The sequence below is a fragment of the Pseudochaenichthys georgianus genome, chromosome 13 (genome assembly GCF_902827115.2).
Source record: "Pseudochaenichthys georgianus chromosome 13, fPseGeo1.2, whole genome shotgun sequence".
Taxonomy (NCBI): domain Eukaryota; kingdom Metazoa; phylum Chordata; class Actinopteri; order Perciformes; family Channichthyidae; genus Pseudochaenichthys; species Pseudochaenichthys georgianus.
Genome location: NC_047515.1, coordinates 4,922,638 through 4,949,048, shown reverse-complemented (window position 1 = coordinate 4,949,048; position 26,411 = coordinate 4,922,638). Strand labels below are relative to the sequence as shown.

The following is a 26,411-nucleotide window of genomic DNA, read 5'->3' as shown; positions in this document are numbered from 1 at the left end:
CACTGGAAGTCCTGTTTCTCCATGCAGCTCATGTAAAAGGAGCCTTTAAAGGGCCTGAAGGTGTCGCTCTTACATCACTACCTACAGTACAGAGTATGAGTAATGAGGTTGATTCAGTATTTCTTATCAGTTTTATTTATGCTTTATTGCAATCAAGTCAAACTTCCATTCTGACAGAACATTACAACACAATATCTTTACAAGTGCCCAAAAATATATCTCACTGACTTTTATTATATTTGGCAACTTATAAGTCTCTGCTAAAACAAATAACAATATATAGTGTTTTATTCATGAAAAAATACATTGTCAATTTCCACAACAAATACCGAAGAAGGTATGAGATCCGTACAGTAGTTTTGTTATATGATACCTTGAACATGCTTCAACTCAAATACATTGAGTAAATAACGGACCAGATAAATGACCTGCATAAACACTGCTTAGGTCAGTTCAGCTTTTCCAGGCCTGTGAGTCAATGGTTGGGTTTCAAAACTGAAATGACACAATGTGTCAAACAGTGGTGTTTCAGGTGTAGGGACGGAGCTCTTACTTATACTTCTTTAATATCAGGACAGTACGTTTGTTTTTTAATGGACTCCTGTTCCAAAGCTGAGAAACTCTGACATAGGCAGCGTCAAGGTGTGCGGTTGACGTTAAACGCTAAAAACAAAAACATCCAAGGATGAAGAAGGATCATGTACACAGAAACATGTGTTGATAGGTTACAGAGTTGGAGTCAGGACATGAGCCTAATATAAGCTGCCTGTAAATGAAAAGCAGTAAAACACTCTGCGCTGGCTGTGCTATTGGTTTCTCATGGAGAGGGGCGCCAGTCGACTAGGCGGGAGATCAACTGGCGTCGCGCAACGCTCAAAATGGCCACCAAGCACTACACTCAAAGTCAAGGTGACAGCTATATGATGCTGTGCTAGCTAGCAGGGAAGGTAACTAACTAGCTGTTTTAAACGCAAGGCGAGCTCAAAAATACACTAGCCAACACCACAAAAGCTCACTGACGCATCCTAATATTATGTTACTTAACTGTATTTAAACAGAAATGTCAACACTTACGCCCAACAACTGGAGTGCAGGTTGCTTGATAGTTGTTAAGCACTGTTTTTTTTGTATCTCTGTGCAGTTAAAACAGTCACCCCTAAAACCATAAGGGATTTTAACAATGACAGTCTAAGTTCAAAAATGGCTCTGAACTTTATAGGTGCTGGTAGATGTGCTTTTCAGTTTGGACTTAGCCAAGCTAGCTGTTTTACCGAGCTTCCAGTCCTAATGCTAAACTAAGCTAGCTACATCCCAACTCCAGATCTGTACTTAACACACAAACATGAGAATAACATTATTTCACTCTCTGAAAAAAAGAATTTGGAATTCTCCAAAATATGGAGCCATTCCTTTCAGTAACACATCTCTCTTTTTAAGCTAGTGCTAATGACATAGCTGCATACTGTAGCAAAGCTATTAAAAACACTTGTTGCACACTGAGGTCTTGGTGTCTGTTACTACTAATCTCACATTAGAAAAATATATTAGAGATGTATTGGGACCACATCATGAAGAGAGATATGCATAATAAGAGTTTTACTGACATGGAGATTTACTGAGGGGGCAGCTGGACTGGAACTTTAAATGTAGTGTAATGAATCTGAGCAGCACCAGGGCTTTGTTCTAATATTGAAGTGTCCTACTTGAAATTGCTACATGTCTTAGTGTGTGGCATGCTGTGACTGAGAGTTGAGGAATGAGTCTATAACCCCAGAAATGTGTCAGCATTTCACCAATGGAAAAGATATCATGGCTTTTTGTGGAGGGAGCCCTTGTAATGCTAACTTCCAAATTAGCTTCCAAATGATGTGATCACTGCATAACTCTGTCCAGGAGAAAAGCATTGAGACTGGGAGAGTCATGCTGACCCCTTCTGTTGTTTTTTAAAGAACCCTGAATGGGGATACTGCATACATAATCTCAAGTAGGGAACGTAGTCACAAACGCAGTACTGGAGTGGACAGTGGGCAGTTCAAGCATAACGTGTGCATTTCAATAGGTGGTCACATTAAAGAGGCACTCCACAGCAGTAGGTACAGCCTGTGAAAACAGCTAAATATATTTGAAAGGTCTAAGGGAGCTTTGTCAAGCCTTATTGTCACTAGACAACAATTTCCTAAATTAGAATTTGTTCCACTTGTTATGCCGATTGAATCAATCAATTCCACTGTGCAATCTATATTGACAGAGAAATTCTCCTGGTGCAAAATATACTGTGCTTTCTGTATCGCCAAGTGTCATCAGACATGTCAATAAAGTAGTTGGGAGGAAAAGAAGAACTACTGTACAGGAGAGTCTTCCGCTTTCGAACTTCCGTGTTCTTTTGGCTTTTTCAGTTATATTTCTAATACCGAAAATAGTATCCCATAATCAAAGGGCAGAAGTTTTTACATGACAGATATTTTGCTGATATTTAATCGAGCCAGAGAACATTGTCAAAGAAATGCAGGAGACTGGGAACTACATTTACCATCAACACTGATGGGACCTCCACAGACAAAGGTGCTGAATTATATAATGATATTATCTCCGTCATAACAAGAAGCTTGAGGTACAAACTTAGTTAGTGGAGTTTAAAAGAGCTATGGGGGGGAGGGTCTTAAAGATTATGACATGCATTGCATTCTGGGGAATGTAGGATCCAGTGTTGACAAGTATTTCTAATAGCTGTCTTTTGTACGTTTTTTTTTTAGTGCAATGCTAAATAACTACAATACCTCTTTTAAACCCACACTACACCTGCTTTGAGAAACTACAAATTAAACTACAATATAAATTCTTATGTCACAGTGTGTAACTCGTCAGAGTGTCAGTTTAAAATAAATGCTTAATCAACACCGACAATTCTTTTAGCATTGCCTATCCATAAAGACTAAACCAGACTGAGCTAGTGATTCCTATTAACTTTTCTGTTATTTCTTCAAGAAATTAAACTTAAAGGGGACCCATCATGCATGCAAAATGCACTCTTGTACATCTTTTATACATGAATGTGTCCCCGGTGTGTCAGGGAACTCACCAAGTGTCAGAAAATACAACCCTTTCTCTTTTCCTCCATACCCAAATCTCTAAAAACGGGCCTGCAACAGATCTGATACAGACTGCTCCGCTTAGTGGTCAATTCTCCACCTATCAGGGGAATGAGAGGTTGGGCCACGGCCGGCCATTGCCGCTCGAAAGCGCTGGAGACGCTGTAGTACATATGCCAGGCCTGTAAGTGGCGCTGTAGTCTGCCACAAAAGCAGCAAAGAAGACTTCCCTTGCATGGTTGCTATGGTTTCCCTTCTGTTTATTCTCCGCTGTGGCTCTTTTTTTCCCTCCCCGAGGCAAGCGTTTGCGCCTCCTGCTTTAAAACAAATGAATATATAATCATATGTAAGGGATAATGTGCAGCGACGCGGTCATTATGGGGAAAAGAACACCGACAGGCTGATCAGGAGCCCGACGCGAAGCGGAGGGATCTAGATCGGCATCCGTCTGCTTGGGTCCCGCTTATTACACACGGCCACATTCTCAACAAAGTAACGATATGACTCCCAATATTAATTGAAATGCTTTTATGGATTTAGAAAATTATTTTATTGATTAAAAAAATAGTTGTATTGATTTAAATTTACATGCATCCGCTAAGAAAGATAGTCCGTTGTTACTGTTTGAACTAATGTCGCAACGGCAGGAACTGCTTCAATAGTGTTTTGGAGGAGCTTTTTGATTACAGATTTCAAAACATTGTTGCTTGCTTTAAAAGTAGCACAATTCATTATGTCAAACCTTGGAAAGTATCTAGATATCCCTGCCCTAATGCCAAAGGAACTGGCAACTGAATATGTGTCGCTGTTTGATGTCTATGTCTGGACCGCTGCGTAAAAAGTAGGGTTTCTGCCCCATTACTTCTCTTCTTACTTCAATAAGAATAAAACACGGAGGGAGATCTCTTTTTCTCCCCCTCTTCTGACAGCCCAGCAGCTGATCTCAGAGCACGCTCCCCTCTCCTGCAGGGGGGCGTGGTCAGCTGCAGCTCACAGAATCAGCCCCCTGCAAAAACAGGGCTGGAAAGAGCAAATGGAGCGAAATGAGGCATGGTTAAAATGCAGGATCTGTTTGGTATTTTGAAATAAAACTATATTTATATACTTTATATAGGTATGGCCCTACAATATATTGTTCAAATGTAGCATGATATGTCCCCTTTAAAGGCTTGGATCAAGCATCAGTCACTGTCTTTGGATATTCTATGTTGCGGGATATTTCTAATATTGATCTAATTGATATGGAAAATATCTAAATTGATTTAAAATATATAAGATTATATAGCTTACATAAGACACTTGCATTGCATGCATTGCATGCTCTTGAAACAGAATATTGAACTACACCATAATCAAATTCACATGACAACTTATTCCTTGTGCAAATGCTTGGTTCATTAGAATGTAGGTCCTAAAAACAGAATGACAAGCCAAGGTATAGAAACCCTGGAACAACAGGAAAACATGCTTAAATAGATACAAGCCGTCCCTGCATCTTCAATCTTAACATGTGCTTTTACCATCAGACTTTAACTTCAGTCCCCTTTTCTAATGCCTGCTTTAGGGATAACAACAGAAGCAACAGGTGAAAAAAAACATGAAAGGAATCAAATGAAAAGGGTTTATTTGCTTTCTTTCTAAGGGTGAGATAGCGTGGGCTGGAGGTAACGTTAAAACATGTGGGGGAGTTTGTGCTATTAAAGAACAGACATATTGTTTGTAAAGAAAGTTGAAGGACTTAAGTGCCACGAAAATCTCAAAATGCCTGCTTTTGTGTGGATTGAACAAACAAAATACAACATGTGCTCTCCAGGCTGTTTCAGGCCAGAATAGCAATTTTCCCCTGCTTCCACTTTATGCTATGCTAAGCTAACAACTGCTTCACTCAGGTTGTGTACACACAAACATGGGACAGGTATCTCATCTCACTCTTCAAAAAAAAATAGCACTAAGTTTAACTAAATATAACCACCCTGATTTTGAAAACAGGTGGTCATTTTAAGATTTGGGGCACAATATTGAAACCATGGAGTGTTCTTTGTGTGGCTCAAATCTACAGACTGTATATTATTTATGAAAACCATCAGAGTACACCCTGTTGAGTGTTGGATCAGTCAACTGAGCCAAAGGTAAAGGACCAATGTTGAGCTTCATTTTCCACCAACAAATGTGTCCATACTATGAGATGTCAAGACTTACTATTATGCTAATACTGTGAAGCAATTATTCTACTACTATATTATTGTATTCATCACAGGTTGACAGTGTTAACTGAATAATACGATATTTTAACAACAACTATGAGCTGTAACATTAAATCAAAAACGCTTCACAAACAACATATGTAGGACAGACTGATGACAGCTTAACTCTGCCTAAACAAGTCACATTCCCTCAAAATGAAAACTTCCAGTTCTTGTACAGACGGACAGAACAATTCCACAGTAATGCACAGTTTATCTATGATACTTCCATGAGTTTGGAGATATCACTTCATATTTCCTTATACATCTGAATGTGTGTGTTTGCCTTATTGCTTTCTGTGGGACAGCTGCAGAAAGTCTGGAATTAATAAACCTTGCCTGTGACATGTGTTATGAGGCATTTTCAAGTATTTAAGTGAGTGTTAACTTTAATGAAACTTGCTATGTTTGTTAATTAGTCCCACATTTTGAGCAATGCCACTGATTAAAGTGTAAGTGGAATGAAAAGCTATTCCTAAAAATGTCAGTAACACTGACTGTGCATGTCAGGATTGTTATGTGCCTCCTGTGGCGGGTCATGAACAGAAGGTGGATTGCAGCTGCTTGAAGGCGGCTTGCCTCTCTTTTTTCTCCTCTTCCTGTCTCTTGCGTTCCTCTTTTTCCTCCCGAATCTCCGCCTCAAACTTGCTGCCCAGAGACAGAGCCTGCATCTGTCGACACAGAAAATCACGTGTTCTTTCCCATCAACACAAAATATCCCGAGTAGCCCTGCCTTACTTTCAGTTTCTGACTGAAGGTTAATGTTAGAGCAGATCACTGGACAAACATTGAGTACCTTGGCTTCAAAGAAGTCTTTGGCCCCCATCACTCCCTCCGTGGAGACGTTGATCTCGGAAAGCCTGGCCAGAGCCATCAGACCGCTCTCCTCCTGCAGCTCTCCAGCCGCCGCTCTCCGGAAGATCAGCAGGAACTGCAGAGGTTCAGTAACACTCAGAAAACAAGTTTTGCTGTGGGCATATTGTATGTAGTAATATACTTTTTGTTATAGAAGTGCTGCATATTTTAAAGCAGTGGTACGCAAAGTATAGCGCAACATTACTGTATGCATATGTTTATATGAGGTGTCAAAATCCCAGTTATAGGTATAAATGCTCATGTCTCTTCATTCCCCACGCCCAAAATAAATAAACAAATATACCAATTTTAGGAAAAGTAACGAAGTTGGAGCACTGTGGGTTTTGTATTAATAGAGTTACACATATTTCAAAACGCAAGTATAATAGCTGCAGTTTGCCTCCCTGTCAGAATGACAAAGATCCTCAGTGAAGCACAAGCACATGTTTCTCACTAAATTGTAAGTACAACTTATTAAAAAGATCAGTTCAATGCAACTAATGTCGTCTTAGTGTTATTGCTTGATGTTAAAAATAGGCGCATTCACACTGTGGTACTTTTCCCACAAAGGTTCATGCGAACTTAGTTCATGATCGCGTTCACACCAAAAAGAGCCGGTACTAAAAGTAGTTCATGCGACCCTTTTTACCCCCTCGAAAGTCCCTGCTAGAGAGCAGGGACTTTCGAGCGGCTCTTTTGTGAGAAAAGAGCTATATTTCTGATTGGCTGGCGGATTGCAAACCACGCCCGTAAAACTCCCAAAAAGTTTTGTGAAGCCGCCATTTTATTATCCTTGCATTAGCATTATTAGCATTAGCATTAGCCAAGCGCAGAAACGCAGAGAGACTAACTTATGGCAACACAAAATAAAACATGGGAGCGGTGGAGATGAGGAGGTGTCGGCGTTCTGGTGATTTACTCGGAATGCTTCCGTAGAAGCTGCCGGGAGTCCCAGCAGCTTCTACTGAAGCCAGTCCCCAACTCCGGGGACTTCCGGCCGGGGACTTTGGGCGGCAGTATACGCCGTGAAGTGGGTTGCGGCCTGCCAGTAAACCCAAAGCAGAAGAAGACGAAGTGACGTCAGTGGCTTCATTTGCCTAATCCACCCCCAGGGACTTTTTCTGGTGTGAACGCGATCTGTACTTAGTTCATGAGAACTAAAGAGTTCGCATGAACCTTTGTGGGAAAAGTACCGCAGTGTGAACGCGGCTATTGGTTTGCCATGAATTTAGTGATGGATTGTAAACATTTGAAATGTAGCATTTATTAAGTGTTTCTCAGTTACTGTTGTTTTAATAAATCAGACACTGATGTTGCAGCGCTGTACTGTATCTCTTTATATATCACTAGAGCATCTACATAATACACAATATAAAGAAAATACTAAATAGATTTAAATACTCTACAATATACAATTGCACTAGGCAACAGATAGAAATATACAGAGTATTAAATAATTAAAATAACAAATAAATGAGTGATCAAAACAATGGTACTGTTGTGGAGCACCTAATCCCAACAATCTTTGAAATTCCGAGCTTCTTTAAACGCAAAAGGTGTTGCTAAATGTATAAATGTCTGTCCATGCGCCTCACACAGGGAAACTATTACCTGTGTGTGAGGCGGAAATCACACACAGGGAATTTATGTGGCAGAGTTTATTTTGGACCTAGTAGATGTACTGACAAAATCCCTACTAGTAGCCATTAAGAACAAAAATGTCATCATTTCTGAGGAGGTTGTTTGGTCCATTCCGGGCAACACACTCCCTCAGACTATCGCTGATTTCCTGGACATTAAGGACACGGTTGAGTGTGCCAGCGCCGCAAGTTTAACCAGGCTGCTGGTGAAAGAAGCTGTAACCAGCGTCAAGTCAGCAGCTGCAATTCCCAGGCTGAGGGTTTTATGGAAAGTGAACACGTCACTTCCCACCACAGACTTGATGTCATTGTTGGTCACGCCATCCATATGTTGAGAACTATTGGGGCTAAGATGAAGGGTTTATTTCGATTTAGATTACGCAAAGAGAAAAGGGCTATGGAGACCTCCACTGATTGCCAAAAAGGGGATGACGTCAATGATGAAAAGAGCCACGAGTCATCTGGCCCCGCTAAAACCTCAGAGGTCAACTATACCGTCTTTCAAACCCGAGGGTCCAAGTCTACCCTCTCAAAAACCTCAGATCAAAGCTGCACTCTCTAATAGATCAGGGTCCGTACCTACAGTATATTCCCTAAAACCTCAGCCGCCTCAAGCGGATTAGAAGACCGCATTGGAAGCGATACATCCAGAATGGTCGAGGATATAATTACAAAATAATTTTTGAAAATCACAGAGCCCCTAATGGATAGTATGACCCAATGTGAGAGCGATCTTCTAAGAGCCGACACGGTCGAGGAGATTGCTGAACTCACTCAATTCATCGTCAAGGAGAACCTGGGAGCAAAGAGCAATTCAATGACTACCATTGAAGAAGTAGAAGCCGAGATCAAGCTGGGCGAGAAACATATATGCGGAAAGATCAAGGCCGTGTTGCCAAACTGACCATACATCGAATGCTGTCAGGGCTGAAGGCAACATTTTGCCCTGGAGCAAGAGCTAGCAGCGTGAATTCAGTGAGGGCTTTTGATAACGATATTGATGATTTGCTCACGGAGGAGGGTGATGGAGACCAGGACTGCAACGAAGTTTGTGTTTATCAGAGAATGAAAGACATATCCCTCGGCAAGAACCTGGTGTTCACAAAGCTTCTCAAAGAACTCCTCTACAATCACACCACGAGAGGGATGATGATACCTGAGTTTGCCCCAGGAGTTACAAAAATATTAGTTGCCCCACCGCCAGAGGATGTGAACCGTGAGATAACGAGGCAAGCGTGTCGCTTCTTGGGAGTGTTCGGGTGGTTTGTGAACAACGAGGCTGTCACACAAACTAGAAGGATGATATTGGCTTTCGAGGAGATTGAGGCGCCACCAACAATCACAGAAGAAGTGTCAGTGTCAACGAAAGCCAAAATGGAAGTCAAGGTTCTGGTTCAGAAACTGGTCACACGGATTTTTAAAAACGCAAAGGTGAACAACAACGTTGGAAACTCAGTCGGCATCGTGAGTGCCTGTTGGAGAATGTGTGGGCCAAAGTCGAGGGGGAAAGTTTCACAGTAAGCCTGGATACATTTCAGACCCTCGACAAGGAGGTTTACAAGGACCTGGTCAGGATTTGGGGCCGCGCAGAGTCCGTGCTCGTGATGTTCCACATGGAAGGATCGTCAGAAGAAAATGGTGTCGCGTCCATTTTCAAAGCTCGCCTGATGTGTCAACCAAAGAAGCGAGGAATTGTCTGCAAATTCTTCCGTTCTGTAGGCAAGGCCATCTGCAAGCCTTTCAGACGCAACTCTGAGCCCGTTTGGGTTCTTAAAAAGGGGCTTATTGAAATGTGGGGTCTTTAAAGGGGGTTATTGAAATGTGGCATCTATTGTAGGGTGGGATCTTAAGTTAGGGTGGTATGTGTGGGTGGGTTTATCATTTTGGGATTTACTCGGGTTCGCTCCGGTGTTCTCCCAAAATATTTGTGTGGGTGGGTTTTATTATTTTGGGTTTGCTCCCGGTTTTTCCCGCTCATCAGGAATGGAAGATTAACATCTCCCCCAAAAACTGCATGGTGTCAACCTCTTATATTGTAATTAATAAATGTTGAAAAGCATTTTTACTGTTTCTCTGTCTTTAGTTTACTGTTGAATCTGTTAATATGTAACACATGCTGAAGGTCTGCGATTTTAAGTTTCACTACAAAACATTTGTGTTTTATTGTGAGAAAAATACTCCGTTACAAGCAAAACAAATGAATGTTATACAAATATATAATAAATTGGGAAATGATATTGTCACAGCAGCTGTTTTGTCAAGTATTACACATGAGTGAAAGTATTACAAAGAGAGTATAAGATACAACTATAATAAAACAAAAAATGTACATGAACAGCAAATACATACAACATTATAATAGAATATACATATAGGCTTTTTTCCCCTCACAAATTGTTTTTGCGCTGATCAGGGGGTACTTGGCTACATTTTTCAAAGGGGGTACATTATTGAAAAAAGTTTGAGAACCACTGTTTTAAAGGATGGATGGATGTAAAAAGAGAACTGGATGCAGAGTTGAAGGTGGGGCCCGGTTCATTCATTTGAAAGTTGATAATTGGCGCATGAAGCCAAAATGGCATGACTGGAGAACAAAATTACCCAGATCTTCCCTGGAGTTACCAGCAATGTTCCGCATCACTGGGCCCAAAGACCTTGCGCACTTAGTCTAGCCTCCAATTCGCTCCGTCACGCATTGCTCAGTGAAATGAATAGAATAGCTCTGGTTTTAACTTGTTGTGCATTTCAAAACGTTGAGGCCCTACTAATTCAATTATGGGCAGTTTTTTTCCAATGTAAGTCAATGGGAAAATTGACTGGGCCCAAATGATTTGCCTTAACTGACACTACTTACATTTGTGTAAACACCCCTCTGTCTTCTTGGGGGCTTGGTAACATTACTTGAATCCATTCAAATTGGATTGAGAAGTTTTAATGTTCACAGCGGGAAAGCACCATATTTAGTAGAATGTCATGGACTTCTAAGCTCCAATGCAAAGGAGAACTTAAAAAAGGGAAGGACTCATCATGGGCGAGTGATGAATACGGAGGAGGAGTATGGCCAACAATGATAATCACACATTTTTTAACAATATTGAGATTGCAATTATTTATCACCATTCTTTTACATTTAGACTGCTTTAACTTTTATTTTGCATCCATAAATGTTAAAAGGTAAAGGTGGCGAGTAAAATGCCTCTGGATTGGGACTTTTCAACTAATTATTGCAATAACGACTATTGAGGTGTTTATAGTTTTGGCCATTAAGGAAATGTGCTGCCCCTTTTCCTGGGGGTTTGCACAATATCCACTGTTTTTCAGCACCATTTTCATTTGCTTTTTTGCCTGTTCCCGTAGTGGAGAGTGATCTTCTGTGGTGTGTGCGCTGTGCATTACAGACATCACATCCATACAGCATAATTTTGTGTGTACTGAAAATCATGTTGTTCAGATTATTAAATACTCTGCCCAAGAGTGACCCGTCTTAAGACAGCCAAATACTGAAAGTGTTGATGATAAAGGATCAGTTTTAGCTATCTGGAATGAAATGACTTGCATCATAACTAAAAGCCACACAGTACGGCAGCACTCACCTCTCTGAAGCTCAGCTTGCCATCAAAGTCTTCATCCACCTCCTTGATCATGTTCTTCAGGCCCAGGTGAGTCTGCGGGGCTCCCAGCTTCTCCATCATTAGCTTCAGTTCCATCAGGTCGATGAAGCCATCTTTACCAGTGTCATACCTACAAACCACACAGTGTGAGGTCAAAGTGAGCTGCAGCATGATGTTACACTAGGGCTGGGCAGTATGACCAAACTCATATCACAGTATTTGTCCTAATGATAACGGTATCACATGAACATGTATTTACATTTATACGTTTTGGCCCCACAAAGAATCCCCTGATCAGTGGTGGCCCTCATGTGTGCACATTTAAATGATTTTACTATGATTTATGATTGACCTTTAAACTTAGGTTCAGAATAAACAAATAAAACTAGTGCAATGTGGCTGGCACCGCACCATTATCCCTCAATATAGAGACTTAAGACATCTAACACTCCAAATAGCTACAATATGAACATCATAAAGACCCCCAGCATGTGCCGCTCGAGGCCCTTTGCCACTTTTTCAACGGTATTGCTGTATTTGAAAACTCATATCATACAGTATAAAGTTCACGCTATTCGGTATGAAGCGGCATACTGCCCAGCACGAAGTTACCATAGTATTTACACATGTAGTGATTATGTCCCTGTAATGTAATATCACATGTGGATCATCTGTTTGGACGATAAGTAAACTGTTCAAGGTGTGCTCAGAATCAACACAAAGCTCATTTTCGATGCAGTTTTTAAATACAGGTCGACTGAAAGACAGTAGTGAACATGATCAGACACAAGCTTCCTCTGTGCGGCAAAAAGTGAGCGATCACACATCATTGTATGTTGAAAACGGTCAGTTTGTAACCCTTACAAGGTATTTATATTCGCTCAAACGGTCATAAGATCCTGACATATCGATGAATAAAAACGTGTTTCTCTGCCTCCCAATGCTCCTTATTGCTTTTTCAAAATGCCAGTACGCCCAAAGAAACACAACCAGTTAGAGCTAAGAAGTCTAACAGCGTCTGTCACTGCTTGTGAACTCGGATTAGACAGCGCTGATCAAATGTGAATCTAGATGTTAATGTATTGCTTTTCATATCATCTCTAATGTTTTCAGAAACATAGCAGCAGTCCCAGTCATAAATGTGAATCCTTATTTAAGGCATACACGTTGACAAACAGGAACAAACTTTTTACTTGGGTGGCATTGGGATATATCTATATATATATATATATATATATATATATATATATATATATAATGGAGATGCAGTTATTTCCAGCATTCTTTATTTACCATTCATTCAAGTATGTTATGCTTTTTATCTGCTAATGTACAGGAGGAAGAGTGATAAACTGTCTTGTCTAGTTACATTTACTTACATAACAGTTAAAGTTTACATTCTAAAAAACATGGAGCATTTTTTCCCCTTTTATTCTTTTTTATGTCAATTTGCACATTTCATGGTGATGCTCAGCCTCTCCCCTTAACTCCTAACGGTCATCATCATGTCAACCACAACACAGAGAAATACTGAGAGAAGTGTGTGTGCAGTTGTTGATACATTGCTGACAGAGGGAACTAGAATACAGATTTAAGAAGTATCAGTTTTTGAGCATGTCATAAGCATGTTTTGTCTTGACTATATTACAACTATATTATAATAAAATATTATTGAATTGATTATGATTATTAGTAGAAGTAGTTTATTTGCATTAATTATATTTTAATCTTTTTGAGGCTAGTATTTGGCAGGAAATGCAGACGTATTCACCTGTAAACGCATACTGAACGACATACAAGGACATTGACCATTTACCTCACTGTATAAAAAAGTAACTGTTGATAATAATGATAAACTGGAATTATATTTGCAAAGTAGCCTACTTTGTTTCCAAAAAAAAAAATGTCACTCCTGTCGTTTGGGGGGGGCCTCATCTCACAAATGTCGCTTGGGGCCCCAAGTTGGCCAGGGGCGGCCCTGTTGATATGTAGAGAGAAGTTGTCAAAGGTGCTGCAGCCTTTACGTATTGAGGAGAAAAACGGAAGAGGAAGACCGCTGACGATCTTCAGTCATAATTCAATGGGGTATGTAATTTATTTCAGAAAACACTTTGTTATATTCCATGGAATGCTCTTAACGTGCCGATAGCAATGAATATATTAAATGCTTTGACAAAAAACACATACAAATGTTTAATCTGTGGAAGCTGTGGCGCTGTAAAAAGCACGACCAATCATCTGAGCCGGCTCGGCTAAAATAACTGGATGGCCTACCTGCCTGTCAGCCTTCCATCTGTGCACAAATTTATCTCGTGCGCTCATTGGTCATGTGTGCGTTCGTGTGTGTTGGAGGAGGGGCTCTGTGAGGAAGTCTGAAGGAAGGGGCAGATTTTTTCCGGTTTTGTATTTTCAAATTCTAGCGAACTCAAGCTGGTTTCTCCATTCTTACCTACCCTACCTTTAACTCATTTTAGGGTGCAGCTATATGTTTTATTTATTTCAAAGTGGGACCATTTTAATTATATATGTTTTCCTTCAAATGTGCAGAGGACTCCCCAAGTTCTGTGTTTAATTTATTTTAAAGTAGGCCTGTGTATTATTTGTAATTCTCCTCTTTGTTTCTTATTAGAGGTTAACAGTTTTATATAATGTAATAAATAATAAATGCAAAAAAACTGCAGTTTTTCTCTATGATATAACAATAAATACAAATGTATAAGCTATGAAATATGTTATAAGCTATGAAATATGTTTTGCGGCTCCAGACAAAAAATCGTTTTCGAAAAGGGAGCAAAATGGCTCTTTTGGTCAAAAAGGTTGCAGACCCCTGGATTAATGCATCATTAGGGTCAAAAACACTAAACTCACAACTTAAAATGAAAGTGTTTAGTTTATTTAATAAAAGAGAACATGTTCAATGTGACAGTAGATATAGATTAGTTGCAATTTGGTGCTATATTATATATATATATATATATATATATATATAAATAAATTATAAAAAATTATATATATTTATTTTTTTTAACACCTTGAATTTCAGGGGGCTTTTTGGGGGCTACCTTCCAAGACAATAGTAGGGGAAACACTGGTGTGAGCTGGGTTCATTTCCTGCTTGCTGCGTGGGGCCTGCGAGGCAGCGAGACATCGTGAATGGACGCGGGAAGGGGGGGATGCTGAGGGGGCTGCAGCACCCCCATCTGCGAGGCTCCACTAGCACCCGCATACTATGTATTCTTTGTTTCAAAAACTGTGTGTGAAGAAGCAGGAAATAAAATGTAACTCACCTTGTATACCACAAGGTGAGTTCCGGCAAGAGAGAAAGCCTTTGAGCTCCATACTGTTTCAGAAATAATCCTTGATAATCCATGATATGGCGTTTCATCACCGCAGAATCTGCCGGTAGAATCTCCCGCATGAGCTCAGCCCCCTCCTTTTTTTTTTTTTTTAAATCACATTTTTTTTTAAAGCTTTATACCACAAAGCAGCACTTTTGAAACAGGAAGTGAAATAGAGGGATATGAGGCATGGCTAGAATGGGTGATCTGTTTGGTATTTTGAGCAAAACACTTCATAGACATGTTTTTTATATATCTGAGACCTATGCTTTTGCCAGTGAGGAATTCGTTGTGTAGAACTCCCTTTGCATGTATTAACCCAAGACCTTATCTCGGGAATCACCAGAAACATGTCAGAAAAAAACCTTGATTTCGAGACAAGGGAGCCATGAAGTGCTAAATTGCTAACTCATTCCTCAGTTTAGGACTCATTCCTGCACCACTCCGTTTATTTCTCCCTCTCACTGCTGAACATCAGCTGACAGCACAGCTCTAGATTGCAGAGTTTCCTTGGTGACTGCACTTGGCTGAGAGACTTTCAAGCAGCCAGTCAATCACCAACTGGATGAGCCAGTGGCAAAGCCCATAGATAGGATGAGTATTTATAGAGACTCTCAGCAGCTCTGTGTGTGTGTGTGTGTGTGTGTGTGTGTGTGTGTGTGTGTGTGTGTGTGTGTGTGTGTGTGTGTGTGTGTGTGTGTGTGTGTGTGTGTGTGTGTGTGTGTGTGTGTGTGTGTGTGTGTGTGTGTGTGTGTGTGTGTGTGTGTGTGTGTGTGTGTGTGTGTGTGTGTGTGTGTGTGTGTGTGTGTGTGTGTGTGTGTGTGAGTGTGTGTGTGAGTGTGTGTGTGAGTGTGTGTGAGTGTGTGTTATCAGGCTTGCTTATTCCAGACAGAGGCTAATCTGTTCGTGCCAGAAACCAAGCCATTGTTTCATTTCAGCTCTTGAAAAAGGCCACAAGGACCTCGTCCCTCCTTGTTTTGTTTTTGAAAGCTCATTATTCTGTTAACAATCGGTTTGATATGACATCATCACATACTGAAACCCAGCCAAGCTTCAATGGACAAATCCCTTGGCTTAAAATGGTCTCACTGTCAAATGGTCAAGTGTTTTCCTGTCAAATACCCACATGCCCAAACAGTATGGAAAAAGATGATTGGTGTTTGAAATTCTTCTATCCTCACTGGTCTAAGACATTTCACCAAGGAAACACTTGGTGAGGAAACTGAAGAGGGACTCTTGAACTCAAATGAAGAGAAGAGGGCTAAAGCTTTCTTACACAGCACAAGTTTGTGGATTTCCCTCGCCGTCACTAACATTGGAAATTATGTCAGAGGAAAATGTCCTTTCCCAGCTTTCAGATGGTGTAGACCCAGTAGTCTAAGTGGCACATACTGTTGACTTGCCATCTCCTTCCGGAGATCCCCTGTCCCCACCACAAACGGGTCTTTGTGGGTCTCACAAACACACAAGAAGTAAAGTGTGCAATTTGACAACTGTGGTTTGCATCAGTGTTAAGACAACTGCACTGACAGCTGATCATCTGCCTGCTACATAGCATCATTTCTCAACACCCAACCGGCCAAATGCTGTATCAAAATGTAAAAAAGGTGCTTAGTATAGAATATAGAAGTTGCCTATGGTTGCCATTCGAGCCGCTGTAACCGTTTTTTTAGTGATCACAATTAGCCCTTCATTTGCATATGGACTGATTACGGCCAGAGGGAGGGCTTCCTCTATAGGCAGCATTCCAGTCCTTGGAACACAAAGGCACCCATACACTAATGTGGCTCTTCTTTGTGGGAGCGCAGGAATGCTAGAGGCAGACTAAAACAGGGTGTTCCTCTGCTGCTGGCTGACCACGAGCAGAGCAGGCTTCACTGTCATGGACAAACAGAAACACCACATTTCCTTACAGCGCTACACTCGTCAACAATGCCTTGACCCGTCCCATTGTGTATGTTTATCAATCCCTTTGCTTCTGTACTGGCAAAATGCAGTGCACTGAGTACCCAGGTGCTGCACTCATAATGGTCAAAAAGATGTGTGGAACGCTGGACAGTTCTCGCACTCAGAAGGGTTGAAGATGTTTGAATAGCTTTGAAACAGCCGATATAAAAGATAACGGCAGCTCAGAAGATGAAATGTCTGAAGAGTTCAGCCTGAAAGACAGATGAACGAGGATTTTCCAGGATGTAGTGTCGTACTTACTATCTATCGTAGACTATCGATTGGACTCACACTATTTCATGAATAATCCTAATGAATTGCCCTCACGCCCACGTACATGGTTAAATAGTCATTATTGGTACACAACATTTTTGCTCAAAAAGGAAAACACTAGTGCTGTAGCGACGCGTCGACGCGGAAATATGTCGTCGACGATATTTCCGCGTCGACGCGTCGCTACACACACGTGGGTCACCCAAAGCAACAAGCAGTTCTAGCTGTGGTGGCTACCATTAGCAGCTAGCATTTGCTCTTCGATTTTTACATAAAAATGGAATTATGGATTATAAATTCAAGACGTTAAAAACCTATGGATTAACCGATTCAGCCGCGTTTTTTCTCATTTGAATGCCATTGAACACGTCTTTTGATCAGATTGACAGCTACGGTGGTGAGACGATCTCCCTAGAAGCTCTGTAAAGGTACGTGTTGTGATGACTGTATTTGCTTCCCCTGTCGCGAGTCCGGATCACTCAGTGATGATACTATATACCTACATAATCTGTGAAGTCTCAGCTTTAATCGGATATATTGTATGTGCAGCTACGATAAGTAATAAGGGTACTTTTATCTTGAGTTCTGTGCCAATGTCTGTTAGCTTTTTTCGCTCAGGGGTCATTTAGATGCTTCTTATGAGACTTGTGTTTTGTTTTGGTAAACATGGTTTGTATCGTCAGTTAGCTGAGATCATTTACGTTAATCTGGTATAACATATTAATAGGTTCTTAAATATTAAGATCCCCTGAGACACAGTATCGTGAAAAAAAAAAAATGTTACATTACGTTTTTTTTACATTACGTTTTTTATGAATTGAACAACAGTAAAATAATCGTTAGATTAGTCGACTAATCGATCAAATAATCAACCGATTAATCGTTTTCAAAATAATCGTTTCCCCCCAGCCCTAGAAAACACGACATCCCATGACGCACCCTAACTGGACGTCTCCTTCATAAGAAAGCAGAATATGGAGCTTTAACTGAGTCTTCCATGTGTAAAGGTCAGTGTTTCTATACTGTAGCTGCCTGCTCTCATTTTCAGGAGATGTGATGAAGGTTAACACAGTGACCGGCCGTGCGTAAACTGCACTGGGCACTGACACGACACAGATTTATCACCATATCCTGCAGCCTTCAGATGCTGCAGGGATTTTTATTTAAGCTGAAGGAATTCACTCTAAAAGCAGCTGTTGGCAGCAGATAACGTCATAATCAGCCACATTCAATCATAGAACAATGCAGACTGATTTACTGACTTTCCTGCATGGTCCAATTTTGGTGGAGTGTTAATATCTGTGGTTATATAATCTTCTAAACAAGCCACAACTTAACATTGAGCGTGAACACATGGAATAGGTGCGCTGCTCCAGGATAACAAATAGCACTTCACCCCTGGGGATGGACCCTTTGAGTACTCTGGTGGTGACATACATACAGACTGACGGCCCCTACACACGGCGGCGTGCGTTGCCGCTTGGCGGTGGGCGTGTCTTGAGCTTGGGGAGTCGCCGCGAGCAACACGACCAATAACCAATCACATGAATGTCCCGCCCCGGACATACAAAGCAAAGCATTCATGCTACATCCATGCTGGCTAAATATACTGTCTATGCTTGCTAGCTGTCCATTCAAACGAAGTACACTGGATATAAACTCCCCAAACAAGCGAAAACCTACCAGTTTCCCCCACTGTCTTTGCCACCTCCCCCCATGCCTGGCTCCTCCGGTTTGTATCCCTGTATGTAAAGAGGGACTGGTCATAGAGTACCGGGTGATTCCCTACCGCCACGATCATTTTCTCCTCCTTTTGTTGACATATGGAAAATAACTGCGGTCTGGCTCTCCCAACATACACCCGGTTTGATTGGCTAGTGCTTGTACTGTCAGATTTTCATACGAGGGATTTGATTGGCTGACGCCTCCGTCGAGGTGGCGAGAGTAGAACATTGCTCTACTTTTGCAGCGAGCACCGCGAGAGAAGCTACGCTTTATTCCCACAATGCAGTTTGGCGAATCGTGACATCACCCCATTCAAAGTGAATGGGCAGAAGTGTTGAAGCGGCAACGCACGCCGCCGTGTGTAGGGGCCGTGAGTGATACACCAGACTTTCAACCTAGGTTTAGTCATGTGCCGAAGAAAAAAAGAAAATATGGATGCACGATATTGGATTTTTGCTAAGGCAAGGTGAAATCAATTATTTTCACAGGCAACATTTGACAAAAACTACTTTCTATCGTCACCCATACACGTGTACCGTTGCCATTTTCTTGTGAATGCCTTATTGGTAATGCGTATGTGTCTATCTCAACAATAGTAAAAAGTTAGTAAGAGGACTCCTCAGCTCCGACATTATTAAAACACTACTCCTAAAAAGGGAAGATCAACATCTAGGAAATCTTGGAGACGTTTTAATTATGTATGTTTCTGATAAGCTTTTTTCGAGCTTTTGATTCTGTTGGCACTTGCATTACCGTCTGTACAAAATAAATAAAGTAAAATGTAAAGCTTTGCATCTTCTTTTTTTTCCTGAATGTATCCAACATGCACCAGTCTTCTACCATAAGAATGCTATTTTAAAAAACAGATAAAACTAGCACAACAATGACTATCGGTATCAGCCTTTTTTTTATCAAATTACCGATAAAACTTTGGCTCTGATGCGACCGTTTCTCTGGCTGCAGTCACCACTCTGTGTACACGAGCAATGTCTCGCCCACAGCGCTATCTGATAGGCTATTACTGAAGTGTCAATCAACACTGAAGATTTTCCGGGCGGGAGCTAGCCAGAGAGGCGGGACCTTCTCAGATTACAGGCAGGTGCGAAAGAACGCAGACACAGACAGAAGCAAGCAGCAGCGCTGAGCGACAGAGCCATACATGTGTTTCGAAGGTAAGTCAGTTGAAAGCTGAAGTTGCAAAAACACCACGATCTTATGATCCAATTCTATCAGTTTCCCAGTTACACAGGAACGCGGGAAGTCAGTCAGAGTTGGGGGTGCGTGTAGCGTCTCGTCCACCGGGTCCGTCTGTGCCGCGGTTTTGGTCCGGCCTCGTCCGGCGCCATACCCTACCGGGCACGTTTCAGAAGCATTTCAGAAGCGGAGCGTCTTGCCTGCCGGCTCGCCGTTTTTGTTGATTCGTGTATATTTCGACAGGCTACTTTGTACAGACAAAGTTAATAATAATTGTAATATTCCAGTTATAAACGACATGAATCAAAGATGTGTTGCTGTATTTTATTGGTAAAAAAATGCATTCATCATCATAATTATTATAATGTACACAGTGCCTGTAAACCGGAGGAGAACGCTGGCATTTCTCCTCCTACTTGAAAGACTACGGAGGGATAGGGTCTGCAAAATGTGTTTGTGTGTGTATATATATATTTAAATATGCTATATATGCTCTGAACGTTCCACTTCCTGCCTGCCCGGCATTACCTTACGGCTGCGTCGCGTAGAAAAAAAGACTTCAATCCTATTTCGAGCGGAGCCCAGCGGCGAGACGCTTCTGGGACGCTTCTGAGCCATAACGCGGCACGTCTGGTGGAATAGCACCCATTGACTAGTGTCCGCAATCCTTGCGGACGCCGCGGTGTGGCTGTAACGTAGGGGTGGGCGATATGACGATATATATCATCGTGACGATATTAGGTTTCCACGATATGCTTTTTCAGAGATATCGTCCTATCGTGATAAAAAAATAAATACATTTTAAAAAAAATAGCGGGAGGGGAAGAGGTTCTCCGTGCGCGGCGCAGGGGGCTATGACAGCGGACGGAGAGCCTCTTCCCCTCCCGCTCCCCCAGCCTCACCTACTGATTTAAATGTCACCATATATCAAGCCCGATCGATTTTACAATGTCAGCGCACCTCTGCTTTCGTTCAGTCCGAGTTGTTTGACACGCTCCCAAAGTCCCCGCCCCCTTTTCAGCGAGGGGAAATACACTGTTGGCAGTCTGCACACACAGCAATAATGGACGGAGAGTCAGATTCTGATGTAGAATAATTAGATTTAGTCCCCAAAAAGAACTCTATATTTTGGATATAACACAACAGACACGGAGCAAACAAATGTAATTTGCAAAATGTGCAAAAAAGGAAATTTGAAACAAAGCGACAGATGGCAACACGTCGGGCTTACGAGACCACCTCAAACGCACGCACCAGAAAGAGCATGCCGAGACTGAGTGCAAGGTCCCCCGCGTGTGAATGCACAATCTACCGCAGCGACTGCACCAAAACAAACTACCATAGGGCAGGCATTTCCTAAAGGGGCTCCTTATGAAAAGACTAGCAAACGGTGGAAAGACATAACTGACGCGGTGGCGTTTTATGTTTTTCCCTTCAGTTATGCTAAAGTCTTTTATTACACTTAAAGTCTACTCTAAAGTTTACATTTTAATTGTTTGGCACTGACTTTTCCTCATTGATGTTTTACTTAGTTATGTTTTACCCTCCTTTTCATGTTTATTGATGTTCACTGCTCACTTGTTCATTCAGGGTTTCATTTCTGAAATAAAACCAGCTTGAAATGCTATGTTGGTCTGTTACTCCTTTTTGTTTTAGTTTCTGTTACTTGTAGGTGCTTGTACTGTTAAGTAACTTGAAAAATAACCATAATAACCGACATGAAAAAATATCGTGATATATATCGTCTATCGTGATACTGCTTGAAAATATCGTGATAAAATATTTTTCAATATCGCCCACCCCTACCGTAACGCGACGGACCCGGTGGAATCTAGGGGTAACTGTGGTGCGGAGGGGGGGCTGCGAGTGGAGCCTCGCAGTTGTTCAGGTTGATATGTGAAGCTCATTAGCTAGCCAACATGTATTTAGCAAATGTTTAGCAAAATATTAGAAGTGAGGCTACTAGACTAACCTTAGGTCTACTGTAATAGCCTCACTTCTAATAGTTTGCCAAACATTAGCTAGCACTAGTGTTTTGCAGTTACTAGCAGCTTATTGGGATTGTATGCTAGATAGACAGGCATTGTTTTGATATAATAAATTAAGCATTATTGTTAGTTAAGCATGTCAGCCTGCAGCCCCACTTCTTGTCTCTCTAACTCATTGCAGATGGCTGCACTAAAGAAAAGGACAGAGAGGAAACCAGTTGTAAGATGTTTAAAAGTTCATTAAACATAATATAGGCTATGCTTAAATGCATTTCAAAGAAGTTGTGTTGGAGTTTGTGTTATTCTACATTTTGACACCAAGATTTTCTGATTTTACTGCAAATGTCTATCGGTTCCAAATATCGGTTATCGGTCTCCTTGATTACCAATAATGGCTATCGGTCTTGAAAAAGCCATATCGGTCGATGCCTAGACAAAACTTATATTATTTTTCTTTCTCAGTGGGGAAATTAGTTTGAAGCTGAATCTTAAGCATTTCATGGCAAACACAATTACAGAAGTCATCACGAGACATATTTCTTTGCATATTTTACATGGATTCTGAAGGGCAAGGAATTAGAGTGGCATTAACACTGCAGTATATATCCACTATTTGTGTCAGTCAAGTTACACACCCTTCCTTTTAGAGAGTTGTATTCCACGTTGCCTGCAACAGTCTGGACTGAGGCTCATTGTTCTGCAGATTCCGTTTTAATTATAGATGCCTGAGCCCTTGGCACGAGGCAGCTCACTCTCTGCTAGTGTTGTTCTCCATCTCCTCCATTATTGCTCATTCAGTTCAGCTCAGGTCGGAAAGCTCACTGATGCAGTACAATAAAAAAGGAAGAAGCGCATTGTATGTATGTACATATTGTAAAAAAGGTACAAGATGCTCCTATTTGCCAATGATGTATGAACATAAAGCAGACCAAAAATCTAATTGGTACATCATTCAGGAAACATGTAAATCCGGACATACTTGCTCTAAATATTTCAAAACTCTTTATCCATTACAGATTGATTAAAAACTGAAATATGCCTTCAAACCAAAAGCTTTCAGAAGAGGAAAAGTGGGTCACCAGGCGGTGGATGCCCCGTGGGGATGTGGACTGTGTGAATGGGATCAGTGAAGAAAAAGAAGTGAGACTAAAGAGATTTGAAACCGGGGTAGCTGAATCTCCTACATGACAACCGAGTTAGGGGGTTGGAAACCAGGTTGTGTTTAAATGCAGCGGGTGGACCACAGCACAAAAGCTGGTCCACAAAGTCTGCTACAATTCCAGTCAATCTGCCCCATCAATCTAAGCTATAAGAAAGTATTGCTACACTTACTGGTATAAGGATTTATTTGACCGTGTTGGTTCTCAAAAATACATTATTCATCTCTGATCATTATGTTACATACGAAGATTCCTGCCAGCTGCTCAAACTGTGCCAAAAGTAGAGTGATGATTTTGGATGTTACAGGGACTAAATGCAAAGCAGATCCCACTGTTTGCATAACAAATATATTGAATTAACTCATAACATAAAGAATTAAATGTATTTTTGACTCCCCACTAGCTGAAGGTACTATTCATTTTAGACGCTCGGGTATGAAGACATGCGCCTGTGCGATAGAGTGGTGCAGGAATGAGTCCTAAACAGGAAATGAGTTAGCATGTCATCACTCCCAACCCAAGTCCAACTTTATCCTAGCGGCAACGACGTGAAATGCTCTGAGGAGTTCATAGCATTCCGTTGGCTATTTACTTCTGGCAATTGCATTAACGCTTTTAAAATAATGGTGGTGTTAATATGTGGATATTATTCTGCTCAATAAAACGTCTACAAAATCAGTGTAAATGTAAGCTAGCAAGCCAGCATGTAGGATAGTGATGAGTTGCTAGATTATGTGAGATAAAAGGCCTCTAGATTCCCTTCAATTATTGGTTATCTACTTTTAATATACATTTTTAAGTACAACATGTTTTTTTCTGACATTATGATAGTTTTCTGAATTAACTTTATCTCAGAATTCTTGTTTTACTGACCCACTACCATGAGTATAGATAACAAAATGCACCCGTGCAGATAAAACATCAAAGTTCAACATGCCACATTATCAAGGATAAAACATATCAAAACGATGTCCTGACGGCCATACTGCAGCCATCACACTGACAATGCTAACATGCTGTTGCTTAGCAGATATGGTGCTAAAATAAGAGGTTCACCATCTTAATACATCTCGGAAGACCAATCATTTTACAGGTAAAGAGTAGTGGAGGAACGAGTCCTAAAACCCTGAACCCGATTCCCTTGTCTCGAAGACAGCGTTTCATTGAATGTGTTTTTGTTTAAATTCCTGAAATAAGGTCTGCGATTTATACAAGCTTGCGAGATTTTCACATTTCGTTATACGAGATATACATCAGTGAACACCCAATCTGAAGCTTTAAAAAAAAAAAAAGTACATAAATCAGCGCTCGCTAACAAGTGGCTAATTGTCTAAAAGTCATCATGCAGCTAACCCGTCTGTCTTTTGCTTAGCGACAGTGACGTGAAGTCATGCGACCGTCGTGTGGGTTTTATAGCCTGACGTTAGCTTTTTACTTTGGTGATACATTTACATTTCAAAAATCAAACAATCGGTTTCAATATTTGATCTTATATTCTGCAATATTCAGAAATCCAATGAAAAATCCCATCCCTTGTTTTCCAAAGGGACCCCTTGCAATGATGACTTCCCAGTCGGCCAACACAAATGTGTCGCCACTAAACCACTCGATTTAGCCACAAACCAAAGTATTCAACTCATTACAATGGGGTGTTCAGAATTCTAGTTAAGATATACGAGTCTGAATCACTTGTGATTATATAAAGGTTAAAAAAAACAACTTCAACTGACAGCTCCAGATTTATTTTCCAGTCATCAAAGAACTGCAGTGATCAATTTTGACTCATGATAACAAAAGAGTCGTGACCCGAGATTCCAGAAGCATGCACACAATGATACTGCTGTCGCATGGCGGGTCTGCCCCTGAGGAACCTTCCAAAGACAATAGCTGCTCTCATTCTGGACTGAAAGCATACCAACACGCGATGACAGTCAACTATGAAGTCTCAGAATCAGCTTATGTCACCATCATCTGTTGAGTCAACATACTGTTAACACAATAATAACACTCGTTTGGGTTGAATCAATTTAAATATATTGTAATTTGCCAGAGCAGATGTGGTCGACTTTTTCCAAGCAACAATGTAAAAGTACTCCTGTTTAACAATCAAATGAGGGTTTACACTAATTAACTGCCACAGGGCCTAAGCATATTTTTTAGATGTGTTTTAAGATGATTTATTTGAATAACTCAGTGCGCAGGCTGGGTTTAGAAAGTGCGATTGAGAAAGAGAGAGGGAGAAAAAGCTTGTTGTGTGCCAAAACAGGCTTCACCTAAATGTTCTACTGACATCACCAGTGCTTCTCAGTTCAGATGTTCAACTAAAAGACCTCGAAGTCCACACACATTTATCATAACATGGATAACTGTTACATTCCGAGTTTAACTCAAGCCTCATGTTACACATACAACAAGAGTTCCAGGTCAATTTGACCAGCAAGTAAATCTAAAACAGCATGAAAACCAACATACTTTGCATACTTCCCTATCATATAAGCCTAGATAATTAAATATATTTGGATGTTTGACTGTTGGTCAAACAAAACCGTTTACATTACTGTATGGCATTATAATTAATGTAATGTTTTTTAATTTAGTGATAGACCTGGGACTCCATAGACTATTTCCTTTGCCCTGCACAGCATATCTTGGCCAGCTGCGGTTGTCAATTTTATAGGAGATGCGTAGCAAGCCACAGCCAGGTCTCTCCTCTGATCACGACACAACACGAGAGGTAGAGGGATAACATGTGGGCTACAAGCAACAAAGACTGCAGTAATGAGTCAGTGTGAATCTCCCACAAAGTGACAGCCTGCTTCACTGGGAGGCTTCAAGTCACAGCCGCATCTTAATCTCATCATGAGCTTCCCGCCTCACACGCTCATTCAGCCCAAATCCCCACGACTACGCATAAACATGTCGGACTGCGTTTGAGAGGACAACACGACGTCAGGTTACCGTTTGAACATCATCTCCATGTCCTTGATCTGCTTGCGGGAGAACTCCTTGAATTCCGTGTAGGGGTTGAAGACGCGGGTCAGCCGTGGAGCAGCGTTGCCCTCGTTGATGTCCTGCCTGCGGGTCAGTATCGCGGACAGCTCAGAGGACGAGTCTCCGCAGGCTCCATCGGCCTCCTGCGGCTTGGGTCGGACTGGACTGTGTTCTGGCTCCGGCCTCGGCTCGGTCTCCTGCGTAGCCGCCAGCCGGGACTGCAGCTTATTTGCCAGCTCGTTAGATGCCATGCTGAGAGAAGCACGCTGTTCACTGAGGCTTTCAGGGAGAATGGAGCCTGACAGCCGTCTCAAGTACCACTGTCAAACTGCCCGTGGCCCGCGGAGAAGAGAGAGA

At 41.3% G+C, this 26,411-nt stretch overlaps 1 protein-coding gene across 1 annotated transcript; it reads right to left on the bottom strand.

Moving 5' to 3' along the window:
- Positions 1-117: 117 nt before the first annotated feature.
- efhd1 (EF-hand domain family, member D1) lies at positions 118-26,411 on the bottom strand. Its single transcript, XM_034098130.2, has 4 exons — positions 26,022-26,411; positions 11,421-11,568; positions 6,129-6,263; positions 118-6,003 (listed from the first exon to the last, which is right to left on the bottom strand). The coding sequence occupies exons 1-4, from the start codon at positions 26,303-26,305 to the stop codon at positions 5,869-5,871; spliced, it is 702 nt and encodes a 233-aa protein (XP_033954021.1). The 5' UTR covers positions 26,306-26,411; the 3' UTR covers positions 118-5,868.